At 35.5% G+C, this 25,883-nt stretch overlaps 1 protein-coding gene across 2 annotated transcripts in view; it reads left to right on the top strand.

The window, feature by feature from the left end:
* The first annotated feature begins 2,588 nt into the window (after window positions 1-2,588).
* LOC139114053 (sorting nexin-27-like) overlaps window positions 2,589-25,883 on the top strand; it is a 46,365-nt gene continuing 23,070 nt past the window's right edge. Inside the window, exons 1-3 of one of the 2 annotated variants that reach the window (XM_070675537.1) lie at window positions 2,589-2,743; window positions 17,924-17,987; window positions 18,357-18,458. In XM_070675537.1, the coding sequence (XP_070531638.1) occupies window positions 2,678-2,743; window positions 17,924-17,987; window positions 18,357-18,458 (232 nt within the window). In that variant the 5' untranslated portion in view covers window positions 2,589-2,677. The remainder of the gene's footprint in view (window positions 2,744-17,923; window positions 17,988-18,356; window positions 18,459-25,883) is intronic. The other variant, XM_070675538.1, reaches the window with a different exon arrangement.

The raw sequence follows: 25,883 nt of genomic DNA, 5'->3' as shown, positions 1-25,883 counted from the left end.
GCAGCAAATTATTTTTCCCGCTGTTGTGGAACCCTTTTTTCTATTGTCTGTCATTACTGGAAATTAAGACATTGCTGGGTCATTCTTTTCCTTCTTCTTCACCTGCCGACAATTTTTTTCCAAATATTGTCCATCCCCAGAAATCAAATGGTTCTCCCCTAAAGGTCTACAGTACTTGTCGGAGTTGAATGTTTCGTAATATAATACATAGCCATGGCCAGGTAGTGTTTTCGTAATCTTAGCTAGCGGGCACTTTCTCCCACAACTCTGCTGATATTGTTATTGATATACTAGAATGGCCGCACTGCCACGATTATACCCCCCTGTCAGTGTTGCCTTCTTCTTGTGACCACAATAATTATTTCTTCATTTCACCAGTTTCTTATTTGACCCTGTTCAAAATGGAATTCAGCATGCACAGCTCTCAAACGAATATAGCAGTCACTCTTTGAACCATAAAAATAAACTAGTAGACCAAAGATCGATGTCAACTATAACTATATATGACTATAATTATATATTGTTGAGTAGATGAATGCATATTTGAATTATCTTTGTATACGGTCACGGTGTACTTTTGTTAGGCTTACCTGTACGCTTCCTCCCTTTTTAAAGGATTAATTATTATATGAAATTGTTAACATGTCAGTTGTAAGATAGGAATTTCAAAGTGTCAATCTTAAAGTTTGAATACAGTACATTTTGAATAAGCTGTATTTTGAATGAGCTGTGAATGTATTTCACACTTTCTATGCTTAACCAGATGTCCTGAACTGTTGTACAGAAATGGATGCCAATCATTAGTATCAAAGATGAAAAAGCAGTGAATCAAAAACTTTGATGGGTGTTAAGACTTGCCAGCCATCCAATTAAATCTCCTGAGGAGCCATAGAGAGCTTTTTTAGCCAAATCTGATGTGTACAGTGTCTGAGAGTACCTTTTCTTGTAACACAATTGAAACCATAAAAGCACAGCTAATAATGACAAAAACTGCCTTTTTAACTGTTATTTTGTTCATAAAAAAGCATCTTTCTACAGAAAACCTGTGACACAAAGGAAAATAATTGCATCAATGAGAAGGAAAGATATCTTGTCATTTTTCTATCTCTAAAATAAGCCACTGTATCAAATATATATTGTGAAATATTTGTGCATGTTGCTTTCTCATACTGAATTCTCATAGAGAGAACAGAAAAATATCAGGAATCTGTCATCATTTTCATATGAAATGCAGATTTCATAATGTACACTTTCACTTTGCAAACATCAAGATATCTCTGATTTATTAAAGTATGGCGCCCGAAGGGCGCGCCGAAAAATATGAAACATCCTGATATCTCTGATATATATGCCTTGTATATTAAAGTCATGCATCTGAAGGGCATGCTGAAAAATGTCTGATATATTAAGTAATGAGCTTGAAGAGCACGCTGAAAAATATTGAACATACAGATATCTCTGATGTATGTATGCTTGATATGTTAAAGTCGAGCGTGCTGAAAAATATGACTGATTATTAAAGTTACGCGCCCGAAGGGCGTGCCGAAAAATACAACTGAATGATGAAATTTGTGGCTGACACTAGCATTTTGGCAATGATGAGCCTGTGTCAAAATTCAAAAACATACTGACCCCCCCTATTGGGTATTTCAAAACGTGGTGACCCCCCTATCACCAAAGTCAAAACAGGGTGACTTCCCCCCATGAATCCACCAGCCCCCCCCCAGGCTGAGGAAACTGACCAGTCCCTTAATAACCTTGAAAGTCAAATCAAAATAAACCACTATAAAGCACAATAAGGATGGGTCTGAAAAGTAGCGCTCCCCCAGCACCACCACCACCACATCTCATTTTAGCGGAGTACGCCCTCTAGCGATTATATTATATTTCAATACGGTCTCACTGCATCTTTAAAAAAAGAGGTTACATTACATTACAACATGTAAAGTGAATACTCAAGTCTCCTTTTATATTTTCGAGAGATTTTCAATTCTGAAATGTTTTTATTGTATTTGCTGATATGCAACATTGGCATACAGTTGATAAAGATTATATTCTATACTATTCTATTATATGTATATACACCACAGGAGACTGTGCTATCATATATACCTATACCTGATGTATAATGCATTCTGCACACCTTCGGCCTAAGGACATGTCATCAAGTGCGATTGTTTTTACCCACTAATGACCTGATCACAATTGAATGTTGATGACTAATAAGCTTATAAAGAAAGAAAATATTTGTAGAAATTTTATCCGGTTTTTCCAAATTTTACGGGCACACCGGAAACATTCTTTCCATTAAAAATGTTAGCCCAGACAATTTCAAACTAAGGTCAAATTTGTCGTGTATTTGACCATGCTGCAAGGTAAAACTATGATCACATTCTATTTAATAAATACCCTTCGAAGTTCAATAGTGAAAGTGGAACGTCCATGCACTGCGTGTTCGTATTTTTTATGGGATCATTAATATTTAAAATAAAAATCAGTCGACTTAAAGAAAAAGATGTTGAAAAAGTTTGTCAGTTCCTAAATATCATAAAACACGGAGGCAGCGCGTACCGATCTCTCCGGCCTGAAACAGCGGTGACAAGGCAAGGTCCCGGAAATCTCTAAACGAAAATTCAAATTAGTGTGGCAACCTTTTAACTCTGACCCCCTGGCAAATATGGAGACAGAGATGCATACGAAGTTGTCGGTGGCGACTTTGGACGAAGATACGCCGTACGTCAAGGTATGTCAACGTCAACATTCCGATTTTTTGGTGTCGTATTTCGTAATACATACTTTGTTCACTCGCCGAATGTTTTTACCGACCATGGTGTTTTTGGTTTATTTGAGAACGAAACGTACACACTCACTGGCGCTCGGTCAGCAGCAGAGAAGCCAGCAGCGGCAATCGAAACATTGCAGCTATTGTTATGCAAAGTTTGGCTTGCATTGCGTCCCACCCAAAACAATGTCGATTATATGCTGATCGCCGTGACAGCAATTGTATAAATTTGTTTATGTTGTCGCCCGGTCCTTAGATTGCTTAGTATTTTGTGCGAAATCGCTTGTAACATGCTGAAAGCTAGCGCGAAGTACGGGTTTTTACGTGGGGTTGCATGCATTGCAGGCCGCGGCCGACCCGGTCCTGGCGCGTACATTGCGTTGTCACTGCAAAGTCCACACCATGACGTCAAAACAAACCGGGTCATGACTTCCATTTCGCTTGTGTTTGCATCGAATGTTGACGACCAAGCACGGGCCTTTGCGTCGAGCTGCGGTCCTTTTCCATTTCGGCTTCGCTATCACAAAAAAAAAACTGTAGCAGCGATGCGTTCGCTCAATCGACAAAATGACCCATTTCCGACAATTACAACTTCGCACAACTTAACCATACTTTCCTGAGTGAGCGAGCACTCTGATGTTACCATACCGTGACTAGCTTATCGATATTTTGAAAAATCCTACAAGATATGGCTCACAGACTAGCCCGATGATCAAACGATGTCCAGAAACACGGAACGAATTGATTTTTTCAGATGTGAAATTGTCCGTACCTTTGAAGTTAATTTTCACTTTGGATTTATCGTATCTGCTCTATGTCAGCTGAAGCATAGGGCCTCTTATCAACATAGCAAATTCCAATGGTCACAATTGACTGATAAAGAACGGTTTATAACAGTTACTTAACTTGTCATAGCCTAAAATTAGCTACTTCGACCTCAGTTCGAACCTATCGGATTTATCTTTGCACGGATGTAAGGCTTAGCCCACTGTGCCCCATAGCAGATACACACTCCAGGTCATTACATTTACAGTGGGTTAAGTTTAAACATGGTATCTAAGTGACACGACCTTTGGCTATTCTGACCCCATTGGTTGCCAAGATTATCTGGCGTACACAGTATGTGACGTATGTGAATGCCGGCCGGTAAAAAGCACGCATTTTTTAGTTCGGCACTGCAATGGAAAGAACGGTGGTGACTTAAAATTTTAGAAATAGGGAATCAATAAAATGATGTCCTTTTCATAAAAAAGTGCAAGGTGTAAGCTGTAAAAATTGTTACATATTTGGCAATGCCACAGGTTGTTTTTATTGTCAATGACCTTCATAGCAAACTTGGCAAGTGGTGAAGTAGCCCTGCTTTCATTTAGCTCTTGTAAAGAAACCTTGCCCAGGACAAGTCTTTCTTCAGAAAAAAATTGTTTCTTACTGCTGTCTTCGTACCTTGTAGCTCAATGATTGTAACCCAAGAAAGATTTATTTTGCACTAGACAGACAGAAAAATTTATGGTACTCACGGTGAAATATTAAAGTTTGACAGCACGGATGTGGCCAATGTCATAATTGGCTCTCTGTTCATGGGTCATCCTTCGCAATCTGGATTTTTAATTAAACCATTGGACCAGAGGGGAGGCTACCACGCTTTGGTGTCAAAGTCTAAAATGCTCAGTGGTTTGGCACATGTTGGCCTTCTGTTGGTATTGCTTCTTTCATGTAACCAGATCAAAGTTAATACTCACTGTATTATGGTTGATGATCTATGGCACAGTGTTTCTGCACTTTGTAAAAAATTTGAAATTATCTGAAAATCTCTAACTGTCCTAATATACAATGGAGGTCTCCAGCTTTCTATCGAGTTTGCACATCTGAAAATAATAATGTCCAGTCATCTATACAAATAATTTAGCCATTTTTGTAAATATTTTAATATACTCATGGTGTAGAAATGATGTATTTCAGAATTTATATCATTTTGATAATTATTTCTGCCATGAAATCAGGCTAACCTAAACCATATTCAAAGAGATATTTTAGTTTTAATCAGATATGTACAAAGGAGAAGGCTCGTTGAGGGACATATATCTCCAGCAATTGATATCCCATACGTTGTGATTCACGATTTTATGGATTGAAATAAAATAAGTGGTTTAAAGTGTCCGGTATTGACACTATTTCAGACCCCCTAAGGATGTCAGTCTTTGTGTGGTCACGCAGATCAATATTGGCATTAAAGGCAATAATTGATTTTATTTGTTGTGCTTTTACTATGTGCTGCAAGTGGTTCTTTTTTTCAGCAGTATTTTCAAGGCTTTCTCAGTGTTTACTTTGTGTTTTTGCATTATAGGTTCAGTTTGTTTTTCCCCGAGTACATGTGGTAGATTTTCATCTGCATGTCAACAGAGAAAATATTGAAATGTTGCCCTGTGAAGGAATTTAGCTGTTGTTTGCTCTCATTCCTTTGTAACAAATTTCCATTGTTAGTACACTGTCGGAAGATTTTTGGAAAAGTTGCTCTACAACACAAAGGAATGTATTTACTTTAAAGTTACTGCTGCAGTGTTTTTCCCAATGGTTTTATTCCGTAATAAAAAGGACGTGGTGTCCTGCCGACTCAGTACGCCCAAGAGATCATGTGGTTTCAGTACAAGCAAACGTCCGTGTACAGACGTGTATGAAAATGCATGTATATCTGTGCATGCAGTTTTCTCTGTACCAATGTCCATTCGAATTCTGGATTTATCCTATTGGTGGTTTACATAGAGAACAAGAAATGTGCAGAAGAAAATCTTCTTTTCCATAATTAACTTCCTCATGATACCGTGTATATGTATGTTATTGTGTGTACGTGTATATGCAAATTGTATGCATGCATATACCATGCATGCACACCTGTGCTTGTGTTTAACATGTCAACATTGCCTTTACGTGTATGAGCATCAAGTGATATTGTTGACAATAAAATTTTTGTCAAAAAACACACTGTATGCAGAAATGGTGTATTATCAAAGCCAGATACCAGCATTTGTTCAAGTGACTGTTGCAAGACTGTACTTTGTATTTCAACAGACTTTTTGGAGGAAAATGAGATTGTACTTCTCTTCTAGAACAAAAATAATGAAAAAAAAAATTATCTGAAGTCGCAGCTTTCAACTTTGTATTGTAACTGTCTGAGGTGTGGAAGTCTGCGTGTGAATATTGCAGGTACTTTCTTCCAAAATTAAAATAAAACAAACAAACCAAAAAGAGACAAATGTATCTAATTTAACCGTCTGCTGAAGTATTAGCTATCCATGAATCCGCAGCCATTTTGACTACGTGAACTTGTCACTGGATGTAGTCGCTTGTTTTAATTTTTTGTGCTGGTAAACCACAAGACTTCATTGTTTGAATTTAAAAAAGATGGCCCAGTAACATCAGTATGCTTGTTCTGTTCAAGGGCCAATCAGTGTTGCACTTTGTGAAAAAGGCGAGGAAAAACACTGTTCTGAGTTTCGTGTTTTACATAAAAATAAATGTTACGACGTAGCAAAGACAGTTGTTTAGGTGAATTCAACCCCCCCCCCCACCTCCGCGGTCCCCTGCACCAAAAATATTCCTTGTTGATTAAAAACTACTGGTAGGTATGTCAATGAATTATTTTCTGAGTGATTTAATTAATGGAGATTATAATTATTACAGACGATAATTTATGCAAAAATCCGACAGTTTACACTTCGAAGGCTCACTGTGCAGAATTTCAAAAATCCAAAACACTGTTTTCCACCCGGTATATCCAGCTGTCTAGTGCCGTTAACAGATCACGTAGTGGTGCTGCCAATTCTTACTTATACTTTTTTAAGTGAAAAAACTCAAAATCACACGTTTTTGACTTAAACAAACATACAAATGCATGTTTTGACAACTAAACAAAATTTTTACCTTCTTCAAATATAGACCTAACAGAAAATGTACCACATGTTGAGTGTGAGACCCCGTTTTTTATGTGAAACTTTTGATTGAAAATATGTGTCCACGAACCTGAGTCACTACCTTCATTGGGTAGGTGCTCTTTTCAATGTTATTATAGGTTATCATAGTTGATAAGCCATTACATTCAGGTTTTGACAATAATTGCACATCTAACACCTTGTTCACGTGCAGGCACTTGGGAATTATAGGACAACATCTTGATTTGCAAATGTCCAAGTGTGTGGTTTTGCGAGAAATCCAGTAGCTATTCTATATGCATATAATAAAATATTTCCATTTGCAGCGCAGCCTCAAATTGAAAATAAAATAGTATATGACAGAAAGAGTGTGCCAATAATTATCGGTAAATTCATGTCATGTCTTCATTGGGTCACTAAAGTTTGATGTTTGAGGTGTAATGAATTGTGTGCACTGGAAGAATTGTTGTGCTGTGGATGAAGCAGCGTTGTGAAAGGAGTTTTGTGTAGATGCAGTGAGATAACACTCATGAATGAATGACCTGAATAGCTTTTCCTATTGGTATTGTTATCCTGTGGGTTTCCTTTTTTCAGACACAATTTCATTGTTATATTGAGGATTTCTCTTTTTACACAGGATTTCAATAGAACTAAAACAAAAAAATATTCTGAATCATCTCAGTGCCAATTCCAGTTCACTTAATTTGAGAGGAGAAAAAGTGACATTTTAAGTCCTTTTGTAATGTGGATTGGCAGCTCTGGAACTAATTACCAGACATGGCAACTCTTGTGGTCTGTCAAAATATTTGGTCGGTCAAAACATCGTGGTTAGCTCAATTCACATTCTGAATGGACTCAGACAGAGAAATTATTTGTTCAGTGACGCCTGAACTTTGTATTCATCACTTGACGTTTTACAACAAATCCTCCCCACTTAACCTGATTAATTAATTGCATACAATAGTATTTGGGCCAAAAGCAAGTTTATCTGACCTTTAAGTAATTAATTTTATTTGATTAGTAAATGCTGGAAGAGAAACATCAAAACTGAAAATGTTATTGTGAACGAGGTTCTAAAAGTTAGAAACTTTAGATGACAATAATAAATACTGAGCAGATTCTTTTTCTGAGGCAGGGAATTTTGACATGAGTTTTGCCTTCCCATGATGCACAGCACAAATGTATACAGTCCGTTTTGTGTAGCTGCCATGTTGGCACCATCGTGATAACACAGTTGGAAAGATGCATTATTTTTTAAATTTCATTTTGTAAATCAAATATTTAAGTACCCCGGTGCTTTCTCTTTCGTTTTGGAACGTGAATGATATTTCTATCTTGAAGGCCAGTGGACTTTGCATAAAACATGGACAGCTGGTTGATGAATATCTAAAATTAGTCGGCAACTTATTTCAAATAGCCATGCTATTTTTCAATTAATTTCCAAGAATATCATAGTGTGAAATGAATTTCTAAAATGAATACATGATGACATTTTTTGATGACATTTTTTGATATATATATATATATATATATATATATATATATATATATATATATATATATATATATATATATATATATATATATATATATATATATATATATATATATATATAATATAGAGAGAGGGCACAGGAGGACACATTGTATACATTTTGTGTGTATATATATCCACACAGACAGACACCAACAAATAAAAACATGGTTTAGTAACTTTTGACATTTGTTTGCAGTACATTTATTCATTTTAAACCATAGCTTAAATATTGGAGTGATGAATACTGTTATAGTACAATCCAACCGGAAATGAGAGATGTACTCGTGATCATCAATTTTAATTTAAAGAAAGCGCATAACAAGCCAACCATTCCATGGATACAAGCATGTTTCTGTGTATTTTTGTCATATAATAGTATTTAACACAGAGAAAATTTACAAAATACAAGTGGAGATTCACTTTGGAAATTTATTACTCTATAATTGTAGGTACGTTTTTATCCTTCAAGCTCAAAGAGTTTATGCTTACCATATAGTTGTATAGCTTAATGTTACATTATTATTATAAATAGAATGTTACAATGTAAAACAGTTCCTGTGTTGAGTGAGCCCCTTTTGTTCAATCTTTGCACTACAAGTCTACAAAAATCAACAAGTTACAACAACTTCCTTTGTCGTGGCACATTTCTTGTTTCCTTTGTCGTACGATGGAGTAATACATGCATACCCATTGAAAACTGGCAGTCATACAAGCTATGATTGAGGGGCTTTCGTCTCTAAACTTTGAAAAATGAATTCTTTGTGGCTTTAAAAATGACACACATTTGAGATTAGTGGTTTTACATTATGGCCGGCGCACCATTTGACCTACCAGTAATGTTACTTTATGAAAGGGTAGCTTGTACTGTTGTTTTTTAGAGATCTTCGAATTTCATTTAGAAGTGGTAATGTTTTACAGATCTTCAAATTTCATTTAGAAGTTTGTGTAGACCAGGTTGTATTCTTCAATGTTGCCATGATTGTAATACCAAGGTCATCAGCTGTTGTGTGGCATCCATGACGATTTAGAACAGACCGGTATTTCTTAAGAGGTTGTCCTTCTTCATGCCTGAATGACAAAGTTCAATTTATGGTATTTTATCGTTTCCAGTGATGTATACAGAAAATGTGCTAATTCCCCATGCCATGATAATTTGAAGTGTGTTCTTATCTGAGATTAAAGTGTTATCGATAAGTTGAGTATGGCATTGCCATTCCAAATTTCCATTTTGGTCCACGATGAAGTATACATGTTCATACTCTACTTGTTTCTCTTGGTCTTCCCACAAGCTGCACTGTGAGAGCTCAGTGAACATAATTGATCGCACACATGAAGACGTCCAAATTGTCCATTACATATAGCAGCATACTTTGAGAACAAGTAGGAACAAACACCATACAGGATTTAAATATATGTACCAAGAGCTTCTATAGACTTATCTACACTGACAAATATTTCTAGTTTTCAATGTAGATCTGCCTGAAGAAAATCTAGTTACAGGATGAAATGTTGCACAATAAATAAACACCAGGTACATGTACTTAAAAACAGAAACTATACTTTATGTGGAAGTGTGTCAGAAGTTGGTAATACCCTAATATATATATATATATATATATATATATATATATATATATATATATATATATATATATATATATATATATATATATATATATATCTATACATATATATACATATATACATATATATATATATATATATATATATATATATATATATATATATATATATATATATATATATATATATATACACCACACACACATACATACATACATACATACATACATACATACATATATTCATACATACATATACATACACACACATGATGTATACTGATTCTGTCTGGGGCACGTTTTGAATAATGGCTGGACAGTCAACTGAGAAGTTTGAAGAACAAAGAAGACTTTGTGTCAGTCTGTTCATGTGTCTGTGTGTTTCAAGTGGGTGTTGGGTTTTATGAGGATTATCTGACAACTTGTGTGTGTTCAATTGAGTGGAAAGGTGACAGGTATTGTCAAATGAAGCAGCTTACAGTGTGTCCATGAATGACGTGGTTTATAGGAAGAAATGATTGAGTGCCATTCGTGATACAGTGAAGTTCATTATATAAATCGTAGTTTGAGTTGTAGATATTCCAAGCATGTGTCAAAATCTATCGATGAACCCTAACTGTTACACCAGACAAGGCCCAATATAACAACCTTAAAAGATGTAGTATGTCTGATATAATACATCATAAATCAGTGTTATCCACAGCTTGGAAAAACAGAAAGGAGGCCGATTTACATATCCGTGCACAATTTGCATACTCCTTTTTTGTGAAAATATTCTTTTGTATTGTTATAAAAAAACGTGTAGGGGGATGACCCATCCCCAAAAATCCCCTTGTGAGGACAGTGTGAATTGTTCTGTGTAATCTTACTCTTTATCTTCCTGAAGCATGTTGGAATGCAGTGTATTAGCCGTGCAAACACAAGTAAATGAATAATGTTTGATATGCAATGGTGTTGTTCACAATTGAATTCTATCCTGGACTGACAGTCTGTTGTCAACAATGATACTTGATTTTACTCACACAGAGGCTGTGATACCAATCGTAGAAGTTGACAGGATTCAGGGGCAGAACAAGAAAATGTATTTCACTACCTCTTGTGAAATATATTTTGGATACTTTACCTTCTCCCTGAGCACTAGCTGCACATACAACTTTGTCAATGTAACTTGGAGCTTTGCAATTTTTACCGTACGGCACTCCTTGAGTGTGTTGTTGAGCAGTAAAGTATTGCATTTGACAGACAGAGCTTGTTGAGCAGTAAAGTATTGCATTTGACAGACAGAGCAACACTAGTGTAAAGACATGGTCACTCCTGGAGTGACTGTGGTAAGGGATTTACAATTGATAGAGCTTGACAGGAGACTTACATGACGTTCACTGACAAAATGTCAAGTGTACATGCCATCTAAAAGTAAGCAAGACAAATGATGATCTGCTCAAAAGATTTTGCAACCAAACATGGAGTTTGGTCAAAGATTTAACTTTGTATCGTCTGAGAATTTTTCTTGAAAGGCGAGGTCTTCTAGATCACAAAGTAAACAAGTTGAGATCATTGAAAAGTTGGAGAGTTGTCATTTTCTTGCTAAACAGCTGTCAAGTTTTATAATTATAACAGCTGTAAATATGAAAAAAAATTGTTGTATGGAAGGGCAGATGTTTACTTTTCAGTGGCTGCTTTTGTAAAGGGGTAGATTTGTTTCAAGGATAGCTGGGTCTTTAATTTTGTTAGTCTTTTTCTTTTTGGGGAGGAGGAGGGCCAAACCCCCTCAGGGGGTTTCTAAAATTAGTCTGTTTCTTTTGGGGGAGGAGGGCCAAACCCCCTCAGGGGGTTTCTAAAATTAGTCTGTTTCTTTTGGGGGAGGAGGAGGGGGTTTCTAAAATGTGATTGAACAAAATAATATCAGTTGACATTGTACTTGACAGCCTGTTTCTCAGTACTGTCAAAGCATCGACACCCAAGCTGGTCCGTAAAATAAAGTAGGTCAGTAATGGCATGCTGCAAGCCTGTCCATGTAGTGAACATAGACCACTTGTAAGTAAGTCACTCTGAACATCACAGTTGACTGCAGATGAAGGCAGAGATTTCAATTTATCTTTTTTTTTCTGCTTGTTTGGTCGGAAGAAATATTTATTGGTGATTCTCAAAACTAGGTCGTGTTGGTACATAATCTTGTACATATTATGGCAAGTCGACATGAACAGCTGAAAGTTAGCATTGTACTGATATTGAAGTGTCCTTACAGATCTCTGCTTACAAATAGATGTCAACCTTTATCTGCCGGAGAGTCAGTATTGTAAAGGACAGTCATTTGTACTGAGTTAAAGATTCGGCTTAAGTTTCGCATGCAACTGGTTTGTAACCAAATAATTGAGTGATCTTCCAACGCAAAATGTGCAAAATTGTGTTCAAATACACTTTTAGAGCCATAATGGACAAAAAAAAAAATGTTTATATACCATACAAAGTAAAAAAGGAACTTAAATGTACATATTAGGTCTGTACTAATTACCGGTAATAGCTATGGTAAGGGATATGATAAATAATAATATTTTTATTGCTTGCTTGTAAATATAGAATTTACATCACATTTGTAGCAATAAAAGTGTGATACAAAATAAGTTAAAATTTTCTTCAATAAAGATAAAGTATTACAGTATAATAATAGTAGCTAATAATAAATATAACTAGGTATTTCTTTGTTTATATAAAGTAAAAATATAATCAGCAAGTTGTTCATTAAAAGATAACTCTTGTTTTGTTAGTAGAGAAATAAGCTGATTTTCAGTATCGTCGTTTGGGAAATTGATTTTACTGAAAAAGTACTTTCTTTGGACTTTGTATTTCTGACAGACTAATAAAAAGTGTGTTTCATCTTCAATACTGTTGGTGTTACACTGATTGCAGTATCTTTCAGTAATTGGGGTTTTTGGAACAGTGTGTCTCCCTTTTTCAATTGCTAGATCATGATTGCTAATGCGAAGTTTGGTGAGCAATTTTCTTTTCTCACCTTGCAACTGTGTTAAGTAGGGTTCTAATCTAAAATTACGTTTTATTTTGGCATACATTCTTAGTTTACTATTTTCATCAGTGATCAACTTTTTCCAAAAGACTTCATAATTGTTTGTTAAATTTGTTTTCATTAAACCAGTTATAACTTTGTGGTGTTTAAGTGACACTGTACTTATGATAAATCATAAATTGTGGAGGGGTTTCGAGTGTCTATGGATATAGACTAATGCAATACATTGAAATGTACCATATTTATTTGAGCACTTTTGTAGTTGATTAGCTCTTCAAAGAGATTGTTTGACCACAATGACGGCAGTCAACGAGATACTGATGTTACTGTCAGTTTTTGTGCAGACTTTGCCCAATGTTGTGTGTGTAAATTACTGGTCGTCTATGGAACACTTTCCTCCAATGGAAATAAGGTCACAGGTCACAGTTCGTTTGCTCCTCCTCAGTGACCTTGACATTTTAGGACATACTTTACGTGCAACTTGCAGAAAGTACTGTCAAGAGATGTCAGTTGCTGCTGTCAAAAACATTTCAACGTCTGCTGCCTTCTACTTTTGATGTGTTTTGAAATAGGAGAAGATATCCTTCCTGTGTGTTTATTTGAGTAATTTTACTATAAATAGTTAGGATGCTGAAGGGAGGCGTCTTGAGGGTTGTAGAAATGATGGGCATATTGATTGAAGTCCTTCTCTGTGCTGTTTATCTCAGCGAGCTTTAATGATTCACCATTGTCAATGTTTGCTGTGTAAATGCAAGGCATCAAACTGTCATGCTGATGGAGATGAAAAAGTCAGACAAAATTAGTTGAAGAAGCTTGTTTACCTTTTATTGCCAGAATTTACTCTCACATACACGACCTTTAACCCTTCATGACACCCAAACCCAATGGTGATTATGGAGTTGTTTACAGGGCATTTGGGTTTAACAAGTAAACTGTCACCAGATTGTAGATTTACTCGAAGGAACTTCAAAGAAATGGTGATGCCATACTTATTTAGAAGATTTTCTGATTGTCAAACTTAGAAATGAAATTAAAGTGATTATTTACTATTTATAAGGTTCTCATAATACGATCGACAGATGTAAGCACAAATTAGAGGTCGATGTTGATTTGTAATAAAGCCTAGCACTTAACTTTTTTTGTCCTGTAATATAATGTGTACGAGGGGAATTTACTTTCTCACCTAAGTACCCTGAATACTTGGGTACTCGGTACCTATGTGTACGTGTAACTCACCCTTGAAATGTACAACAGTGAGTTTGGTTGTATTTTTCTGCAAATCGTTCCCCTTGGTGCTGCAGATAGCTTTCTACGGTGAAGTATGGGTTTAAACTGTAACTAGGTTTGATGTGATCAAATTGTTTTCCAAGTCACAAAGTTTGATCTCTTTTCGGGGAAAGTTTTCAGGTGCTCACAATGTCATCGTTATATCATGGTGAAGATTTTATGCAGCAAGAACAACAATGCTGATGGTGTTGATGATCATTGTGGTAATGATTTTGATAATGATGATGATGATAATAATTTATTCCATACAAATACAGATTACATTACTTAATTGAAATGGAGTTCAAAAATAGTTGTTTGTAAACAACTAATCTAGTCCAACTCATATACTCATAATTTGATATTAACAATGATGATTGTGATGATGATTATGAGAAAAATTATGATAATGATTATTGTAATAATGGTTATGGGATTATAATAATGTTGATGATGATTATCATGATTTAATTATGATGATGATAATTATAATGAGGATTATTATAATCATGATAATTATAATAATGATGATATTACTGTGAGTGGTCTAAAGCTATTAACTGATTTAGAGAGTTAAACGAGACAAATGGTTCAATGTTGTTTCTGCATTCATTTCTCATAAGGACGATATTTAATTGACTCACAGTTTTCAAATTTATATTCCACTGCTTGCTCCAGAATGATAAAAAAACAACACTTTGATTGTTTCTGAAAAAACAAGCAGTCTTATACTACCCTATCTTTTGGAGCATAATCCTTCAGAAAGTGTATTTTCCAAAAAAGTGTTATATATCTTTCCCATAATGTAAAAAAAATCATAAAAAACAAACACAAACAGTGAAAATATTTTTAAATGTTACAAGCAAATATACATAAAAGAATAAAGATTATTTGAAACATTTCTCATTTTGTTTTAAAGTAAATACTTTTTATGTATTTTTGCTATAAAACTTCAAAGCTTGTTGCACACAAGGGTTGAAATTTATGCTGAAAAGTCTGTGGAAGAAAAGGAAAACAAATATTAGGACACTGCTACAGTGTATATGTCAAAAGTCAATGATAGGTTTTGATATGGGTTGTTTCATCATGTTATGGCCGAGTTGTTATTGAATAGCAGGGGAGACTTGTCAGGTCGTTTATGCATGCGTGGCATTCCTTGACTTAGGGAATGATGAACTGACATGACATGCACTGTGATATAATAACAATGATAAAAGGTCATTGGTCAAATCTGCCATTTTCTTTTTAAGTGTAACACCAACGGCTGTGTCTGTTTTTCTCACATTTCATGGAGTAAGTGAAAGTGATAATACCATCTGAGTAGGATGGATTTAAAATTGAATGTGGCAGTCTCATTACTTTGAACAGTGAAAGAAGTGAAAATTATTGCATGAATAAGTCTCGGATGGAAAACAGTACACTGTTTTATATAAATGGTAACATGTTCCAGGGTTTTCCATAAGGGGATTTTTAGCTCACATTTGGTGTACCAATGTGAGGTTATCGCGTAAGCTGAATCAGTTCATTTGCATCTGATTTGCATGTCTGTATGTCTGTATATTTGTGGGTATGTGCGGATGTATGTCCGTCACACACAAAGGCTCCCATACCGCCAAAGCTACCATCTCAGTATTTGGTGTACAGGTAGATGCAGGGGTTGAGATGTGAATTTGTTCAAATGAACACATCAGTGTCAAAAATGTGCAAATGAGGTTAGAAAAAGTGAAATCCTGCAAATGTGCAGGAGGCATGGCAGTGAGAAACAGGCAAACTCCACTGATCTTGACTCATTTCCTGTCATTGTTTATGAACTGTTACATATTAACAGACCAGCTGCAACCATAGACAGTAGATGGGGGAAGACCGTTTATACTAAACTAAGAGGGGCTTGTTTCTGCTATGCATGTTGCTAAAGTTGACCTCCAGTACCTAAAGTTAGACCTTAATTACTATTGTCATTCTTGTTTTTCTGGTTTAAAATATTTCTTGTTGTTTTCCTGCTTGTACTGTGCAGAAATCATTGCCATAACATCAACGTAGAATTTTCCTCCACTGAACAGATAGAAACAACATTTATTGTTGATCATTGGTAACCCATACTGGTATATACCAATTCTGATCAAATTTGAGCGACACCGTATAATTGCGGTATTTTTAAGGATGGGCCACCACTGTTTGTGGAGCAATCTATTCATATGTTAATAACTTTACAAAAGAATACATGGTCGCAATAGAACTTAGAATATTCAAATTCTGCATTGTTATGTAAATTGGCTGCTCCTCTGTTTTTTCCCAAACTGTGGCATGGTAGAACATTGTAGGTTCTAATCCTGTCAGATTGTTTGCATTTCACTGAATGGAAATTTACTTTTAAATTATAACCTTGCATGGATAACAGTTCCTGAAACACAGGAAATAAAACATGCTATTATTTAAATGCACCAACAGGAAGACGAAGCTGTTCAAAGCACACATTGTGACATAAATGTATAGTGGTGATTTGTTGATAACGTCCAACTTCCATCATTAATATTGTGCATTCAAAAAATACACATTTTCCCCAAAATTGTTGTAAATTTTTTCAGAAATCATTGTCACAGGAGGTAATATAAAACTTGAACTTTGCTACAAGCAAAGTTGTGGCTATGACATTGAATCTCACATCTCAGGAAACATGAAATAATAATAATAAAGGGGATGTTGGATACCCTGTTCCAGCTGTAAGAGTGTAAACTCAAACACTAATTCACCATAAAGATGGAGACAGTTGTGATAACGTAACAATTGCCACTGCTGTTTTTTCCAGTTCTAGGGCATCGAATCTTGAATCTTATATTGCCAAAATTCCCCACAATAGTAAAGAAATTCTTGTTGCATTTGTGCTTCCTAAGTTTTTGTGATAAACCAGGGCCAAAGTTTTATGCCTTAGGTACCAAAATAAAGTGTTAACTATGTGCTGTGAACCCATAACCGTACCCCAACACCGTGAAATTCATCATTTTCCCCAAAATGTTTACATCATCGTGTATCAATGAGCAAAGACCTGACCAGAAAGACAGAAATAGATTTAGTTTTTCCTGTAGACTGTACATACAACTTTTATTGGAATGCAGTTTCTTAGTTTTTATGGGCAGTATTTTACTTTAATATGAAATGTGTAAGATGGCATTACAGCAGTCTGCCGGTCAATGTCCTGACATGACTTTTCTGTCAATATATCTACAATCCAGTTGAGAATAGACATGTTACCATTCTCTACAGACTAAGACTTCTACACTGACATTTTGTGACCCTGTCCCTCCCTCCAGAGCACAACCCAAGCTCTATCATGATTCCACACACCTTTAGCATATTGTTAATGGCCACACAGGAAATGAAGATTCAAAACATGACACCACGGGTTGAGGTCAGATTTTCAATACCTGTGACTGCAAAGCCAATTGTGCCAGCTGGCACAATGTGGCTTTGTTTAGGATTCTGTGCCCATGACAAAGGACATAATACTGCAGTGAACAGTATCTGAAAGATACTGTGATGATTATTAGAGTTTTGATGTGAGGACATTTACGCTTTCCACATTGTGATGGAAATAACACACACTACTTGACTCCTTGAAGTCAAGATGCCATGATTCATAGACTGCATGATACAATTATCTCATGACAATAATCCTTGGTTGAAAAACTAATTTATTTAGTATTAAATCGTTGTGATTTATTTGTGTACTCGTTTATTTATTCACTTACACATAAGAAACAGAACTTTCTGTCTTTCCTTATCCCGTATGTCTTTTCCTTCTCCATCCAGGTCTCAATACCAGGGGAATCGACGACAGCTGAAGTCCTTCTGAAGAAATCAGCTGCAGAATTAGGTAAAAAAAAAGTGCAAGTCTATTAAGAAAAATATAAGATGCGATTCTGACAGAACCATAACAGATTTCTTTGGATGCTACAACTTGTAAATAGACGACTTTGATGCGTGATACTGTGCATGCAAGGAGATTTGAAACTGTGGGACACTTTATCAGCCACTTTTCCCACCAAAAATTTGCAAAAATAATGACACATTTTTTGTAGTCTGTATGACTGTTCTTTACTGAAGTCAGATACCGTATACCAATAACACAGTCTAGTAGCTTAGTATCTGTATTTAGTATGAAACTTTCTGAAAATTCGATGATGAATAAGGTAGCTGCGAAAAAGCGTTCTTTTTTTGACATAATTGTTTTGGATTGTTACAGGAATCAAAGGTAGCAGTTTAAGATATGTAGGTCTCTTTGAAGGACTTGAAAATCCTACACGAAAATTTAAAGACATTGATATTGTCGATGTCAACGCAACAGGTGAGTGGTTTTAAATTTTATAAATTTAAATGACATATTGTCGTAGACAGCTTTGATATTTGGTATACAGGTTCCTACAGAAGAACTATTATATGATATATTGAATATATGATGAAATCTGCAATTTTGTATTTTTGGTGCAATTTTTGCCATTTTTGGTCAAAAAATGTGTTTCTCAAAAACTGCTTGTCTGATGCCTTTGATATTTGGTATACAGGTTCCTAGGGGTTGTCTTAGTGTGATATATTGAAATTTGATGAAATCTTCGATTTTTGTATTTTTGGGTCAATTTTTGCCATTTTTGGTCACAATATTTGATTCTCAAAAGTTACTCATCTGATAACTGTGATATTTGGTACATAGGTTCCTAGGCTTTATCTTAATATAATATATTGAAATTATGATGAAATCCTCAATTTTGTATTTTTGCAGCTAATTTTGCCATTTTTGGTCAGGCCATCCTGAAATGAGCTATCAAAGATATCCACCTTCTTCATCAATACATGTGTCACAAAAAGTTATTCTCTACATAACACAGTAGAGCTTTGTCGACTGTTGGGTCGCTCGTTTTTTCAAAACCGCTGGTCAGACAGCTTTAACCCTTTGAGCACCAAAGTCAACTTTTGTCACCTTTATTAAATATACCCTCGTCAGTTTTATCAGATTTTTGCAAAAATTTGGATGAAAAACTTAAGCCAATTCAAATGCGATGTTCATTTTGTCCAAAATTATAAAAAAATTATAGAGAACTTCATAAAAATTGATAAAATGTTGCACCAAAATTTTGGTGGGAAAAAAATACAGTGTTGAAAGGGTTAATATTTGGTTTACAAGTCCCTAGGATGACCTTAGTGAGATAATTTCATACAGTCAGGAAATAGTTTTGGTGGGAAAAAAATACAGTGTTGAAAGGGTTAATATTCGGTTTACAAGTCCCTAGGATGACCTTAGTGAGATAATTTCATACAGTCAGGAAATATTTAATTTTGTATCCATGTCTATTGTAGCTTCAGGGACTTTGGCCCTATGTTTTTGAATGAAGTAGTCAAAGATACGTTGTTTGCCAGGAACACATGTACTTGCCCAATTATTGAGCAAAAATCTGTTTGTTTATTAGGCTAGTCATTTCTAACATTTATGTGCCCTATATAATATCTAAACTTACAAGATGGCTGTCGCTGGCAGATTCCATATCCATGGCAACAAAGACAAGCTCTGAAGCCCTGGCAAATATTCAGGAGCATAGTAACCTCAGCTTGTCTCGTGTAATGTCCATTGTGGCTAATTTATCAGATGTAGGTAATAGCCACCTCTATTGTAACTCCCATGATAGTGATCCGTTAAACTGCATGGGTGTAGTGGTTAGACAACAGATGACTAAGAAACAGCTGTCTGTGCCGTCAAACTTTATTTACCGAGCAATCATGTACTTGTTGACGTTGAGAGTATTCAGATGATCAACATTAATAGTATTTATGATGCGTTGTGTGCTGGTAGTCGTTAGATGATCTATATGAAAGGGACAGTACATATAACTTTAAATAATAGTTTCATTATTTTTGTTTCCCAAAACTTAGTTTCATAATCTTGTTGCTAAAGTAACATAGACTGCATAGTATCTGCCACGCCAATTCAGTTTATCATGTGCAATATATGGGATTGGCATTGACAAACTATTTGAGTGTGGAATAAAGTTCAGTTGTAAGCTACTATAGACTATAGTCTATAGAAGCTATTGGGATGGGTATCCGTCCGGCCTCAGTCTGTATATATGTGTATGTATGTATGTATGTATGTATGTATGTATGTATGTATGTCCGTTTGTGAGGCGTCCGTCCACTCAAATATCTTGAGAACCGCAGTACTTATTGATTTGATATTTGTTGTGTAGATGAAAAATATGATTATGAGAGACTGTTTTTTTTTAATTTTTTGATATTGTTGAAAATATGCAAATTAGCACCAAAAAAGGCGTTTTTGGTAAAATATCTCGTCTTCATAACCGCTGGTCAGACAGCTTTGATATTTGGTATACAGGTCCCTAAGGATAACCCAATTTAGATTTGTTCAGATTGTGATGAAATATGCAAAACTGTATTTTTAAGGAATTTTTTCGTCCAAAATTTATTTCATCAAAACCGCTCTTCTGACAGCTTTGATATTTGGTATACAGGTTTCTACAGATGAACTAAATATGATATATTGAATATATGATGATATCTGCAATTTGTATTTTTGGAGTAATTTTTGCCATTTTTGGTCGAAAAATTTGTTTCACAAAAATTACTTGTCTGATGCCTTTGATATTTGGTATACAGGTTCCTAGGGGTTTATCTCAGTGTAATGTATTGAAATTTGATGCAATCTTCAATTTTTGTATTTCTTGGTCATTTTTTGCCATTTTTGGCTCAATTTTTGCCATTTTTGGTCAAAATCTTTGTTTCTCAAATGTTACTCATCTGATAGCTTTGATATTTGATATACAGGTTCCTAGGGTTTATCTTAATGTAATATATTGAAATTATGATGCAATCTTCAATTGTGACTATTTTTGCAGCTAATTTTGCCATTTTTGGTCAATGAGCTATCAAAGATACCCACCTTTGTCATCAACACTTGTCACAAAAAGTTATTCTCTACATAACACAGCGGAGCTCTGTTGACTGTTAGGTTGTTTGTTTTTTCAAAACCGCTGGTCAGACAGCTTTAATATTTGGTATACAGGTCTCTAGGATGATCTTAAAGAGACAGTTTCATACAGACAGGAAATACCGTACTCAATTTTGTATCCATGTCTATAGTAGCTTCAGGGACATTGGCCCTATGTTTGATGATATCATGTTGGACACTCGATCAACACATACAGCCTGTACATATTGACAAGCTGAACACATGCGTTTTGTGTATATAGCCGCACAGATTTGCCGCCAGCTTGCCACATGCATTTGTTTTGATTTTGTTAAAGCTCAATTTCCCAAGAAAACCATTGAATTCCTGATTAAGTACACAGGCGGAACCCTATTTAAGGAAGCATTTCAGAGAATTTCGCAAAATTGACCAACAACTGACCCATTTCCTGTCCTGCTCCTTAAAATCTTTATGGTACGTACAACACTTTGTCAGTGTATTCTATTGAACAGGTTCGTGTAGACGTTTGAATAGAAATGTGTTCAATTTCTTCCTAATTTTTTGATCACATTTAAGTGTAGATATAGCAGTTATGCAGTTGTTATACAGTTGAGTAAAGTGAGAGTCATGTCATAAAATACAATGTGCAGTTAGAAGCCCATGCCCATCTACTTTTTGCATCATTGTAACCAAAATAATAATACGAAATGATATATGTATATCTAATGGTGATGAAGTTGGTCCCCAGATATTACCCATATGGTTATATGGTCGTAAAACCATAAAGAAACTTCCCAATATTGGTCTACCACATAAACGGTGGAAGGGAGAGGCTGGGCTGCCTAATTAGTCCCCACGGACACCGTCCGGGGGGACTTATAGGTTTGGTCATGTCCGTGCGTGCGTGCGTGCGTGCGTGCGTGCGTGCGTGTGTGCGTGCGTGCGTCCGTCCGTTCACACAGATATCTCAGAGATGCAAGAAGCGATTTCATTCAAACTTGGTACAAGGATTACTTCATATGTCATACAGATGCACGTCGATTTGTTTTGGGATACGATCCAATATGGCCGCCAGGCGGCCATTTTATTACAATTTTTTCATGTACAGAGCCATAACTCAGACATGTTTCAACCAATTTTATTCAAAGTTGGTACAAGGACATTGACCAATGTCATAGATATGCACGTCAATTTTCTTTGTGATACGATCCAATATGGCCGCCAGGCGGCCATTTTATTACGATTTTTTCATGTACAGAGCCATAACTCAGACATGTTTCAAGTGATTTTATTCAAAGTTGGTACAAAGACATTGACCAATGTCATAGATATGCACGTCAATTTTTTTTGTGATACGATCCAATATGGCCGCCAGGCGGCCATTTTATTATGATTTTTTCATGTACAGAGCCACAACTCAGGCATATCTCAACCGATTTTATTCAAAGTTGGTACAAGGACATTGACCAATGTCATAGATATGCACGTCAATTTGTTTTGTGATACAATCCAATATGGCCGCTAGGCGGCCATTTTATTACAATTTTTTCATATACAGAGGCATAACTCAGGCATATCTCAACCGATTTTATTCAAAGTTGGTACAAGGACATTGACCAATGTCATAGATATGCACGTCAATTTATTTTGTGATACGATCCAATATGGCTGCTGTGTGGTCATTTTGTTACGATTTTTTCATATACAGAGGCATAACTCAGGCATATCTCAACCGATTTTATTCAAAGTTGGTACAAGGACATTGACCTATGTCATACATATGTACGTCGATTTTTTATGTGATACGATCCAATATGGTTGCTAGGCAGCCATTTTATTACAATGTTTTCATGTACAGAGCCATAACTCAGACATATTTCCACCTGTATCATTCAAAGTTGACATTGACCTATTTCATACATATGCTCGTCAATTTGTTTCACGTCATGTAGCAGTAACATGTCAATTATTGAAGTTTCGTAAGTAGGCTGATATGTCAAGAAATATGTACTGCATCAAATTCATGAAACTTTATACAGATATTAACCGATGTTAAGCTCACATTGCTTTAACATTGAAAAAGACATTTATCAGTGTCATTTTAATTAATTTGTAATTGCATAAGTAATGAACTTTCCTAATTAGGGTGATATAGCCACAAATTAATACAACGTCAAATGTGATGAAACTTGATACAGATGTTGATCTCATAGTGTTGTAAATACTGCATCAAACTTTATGAAATATGGTACCAGTGATAATCTGTCAAGTGTTAGAATTGTACGCAAAAATGTTTTGCAACATCCTGTTGATTAATTCCTAGTTGACTCATTTTCTGAACTTTAGGATGGTGGCCTACATTGGTTTTATGTTTTCATCACCATGGTACTCATTCTTGGCCATTGAGCGCCATCTGTATCAAAGTATTTTTATCACAGACCTAATTAATGAAGAGGACTCTATCCTCTCTGAGGACATGTAATCAAAGTACCCATTATTAACAAGTGGGGACTGTGTCATCAACGATGACTTTTTAAAAATAAGAATAGACAGGTTGTGGAGAGATAATGTGAGAAATTACAGTAAGAATCAACAGAATGGGTTTTGAACCCCATCAATAGAATCAGAATGATCCGAAAAATAGCTGATCGCTTTCAAAATTCCAGCGAATGTGTTTGAGTTGAATTCTGTCTGCTGTGAGAGAAAAAAAATCAGTGCAATTTGGGTCAAATTTGTCGCCGAGGTTCTGCATTGTTCTCATAAGGAATGAACCAATCGGTTATTTATTTATTTATTTATTTATTTATTTATTCGGAAGACCAACAGGAATAAAATCCCAATTACAGGCTCCGCTCGACATAAAAAGAAATACAAGCACAATCACACAAAATAAACAATAAAAACAATATATACAATAAAAACAGACAATTGCGATTCACAAACGAGATCATGTATAAAAATAATTCTTTACACTATTTTTAAAAAGACTAAATCTGTCAAAAATATCAATATTTGGATTATATTTTGCAATTTCGTTAAAAGTGGACAGAGCACGTGGAATGAAAGAGTACTTGCGAACATTAATTCTGGTTGCTGGTACCCGAAACGGACAGTTAAACCTTAAAGTTCGTTGAACATTCAGTGGGATTTGTGTTAAATAAGAACTGTTAACCACAGAATGAATACATTTGTATAAAAAACAGAGATCAGAAACTTTTCTACGATTAAAAAGGGGAGGTAGTTTGAAAAATGTGCATAATTTTCTATACTCTGAAGAACAGTAAGGTATGTTTTGTTAAAGCATAAGTATCTGATAAATTTCTTTTGAACACGTTCAACTTTATCAACTAGGTTCTTTTGCCATGGATTCCATATAACAGAACAGAAATCGAGGCAGCTCCGTACCAAAGAAATGTACAAGGCCTTCACCGACTTTACATTATGGAAATCTTGACAATTGCGTTTTAAGAAACCTAGATTGCGCATTGCTTTCTTGACGACAGTATCAATGTGCTCGGAAAAATCCATGGAGCCACAAAGTATGACACCAAGGTCCTTGATTGACGTAAAACGTGTGATTGGAGTTGTATTAATTGAGTAATTAAAAAGAATCATCTTAGTCTTATTAGTGAAACTAATGAAGCCACATTTGTCAATATTTAACTTAAGCTTCCATGTTGAACACCAACGGACAACCCTGTCAAGATCATCTTGCAACAATGCGCAATCAGAAATTGACTGGATAGTTTTATAAAGCTTCGAATCATCTGCATATAAAATAACATTTGATGACCGAGCACATGTTGACAAATCATTTACGTATAAAATAAAAAGCAGGGGACCAATAATAGAACCCTGGGGTACACCAGATACAACTGGGCACCATTTGGAAAAACTTCCCTCAATGACAGTTCTCTGGGAGCGATCGGACAGATACGACTCAAGCCACTTAATGCAATTTCCGGTATAACCGAAAGAAGAAAGTTTGTGAATGAGTAGTTTATGAGAAATGGAATCGAAAGCTTTACTGAAGTCAAGATAAATTGAATCAGTTGTAATTTATTGTTGAACGCTGTTGAAATAAAGTCTGTGTAAGTGGCTAGATTCGTCTCGACGCTTCTCCCAAGAACAAAACCGTGTTGATCATCAGAAATAACGTTAGCAACATGGCCATATAAACTCTTAAAAACGATCTTCTCGAAGACTTTACTAAATAAAGGTAACAGTGAACAGGTCTGTATTTGCGCCCTCTAAGTTTTATTTTGGGGACACATTCATCAATTGCACTATTTAAAATATCATAAAAACATCTAACACACTGATCGAGATCTTCAATGTCAAGCATTGTTGACCACGGATACATGACAAAAGTGACTTCAGGTGTACAAAGTCAGCTTTTCGAAAATTATACACAGATCTTTCACACAGAAGTATGTGACGCTTACCGACAATTTTAAGTTCACAGTGAAGAGCGTCATGATTAGATTTAACAGACTTTTCGGTGACGGATGCTGTACATGAACCACCGAAAGAAACACCAAGTCTAAGACGTGATCATTGCAAGTTCTGTGTGCGTTGACTTGTGTCAAACCAAACTCGTTAATTATTTCGATGCATCTGTCCGACAGGTGTTCATTCCACGACGATGGCCGCACTGCATTTTGAACAATAGACCATTCAATGTCGCGGCGATTGAAATCACCACATAGAAATACGCAGTCTTTGTCGTTGTTGATGCAAGTGTACACTGATTCAAGGGATAATTCAAACTGCTCCCATGTATTCATATTGGCCCAT

This window comes from Ptychodera flava, chromosome 16 (genome assembly GCF_041260155.1).
Source record: "Ptychodera flava strain L36383 chromosome 16, AS_Pfla_20210202, whole genome shotgun sequence".
Lineage (NCBI taxonomy): Eukaryota > Metazoa > Hemichordata > Enteropneusta > Ptychoderidae > Ptychodera > Ptychodera flava.
This window is presented reverse-complemented; position numbering and strand designations above follow the sequence as displayed.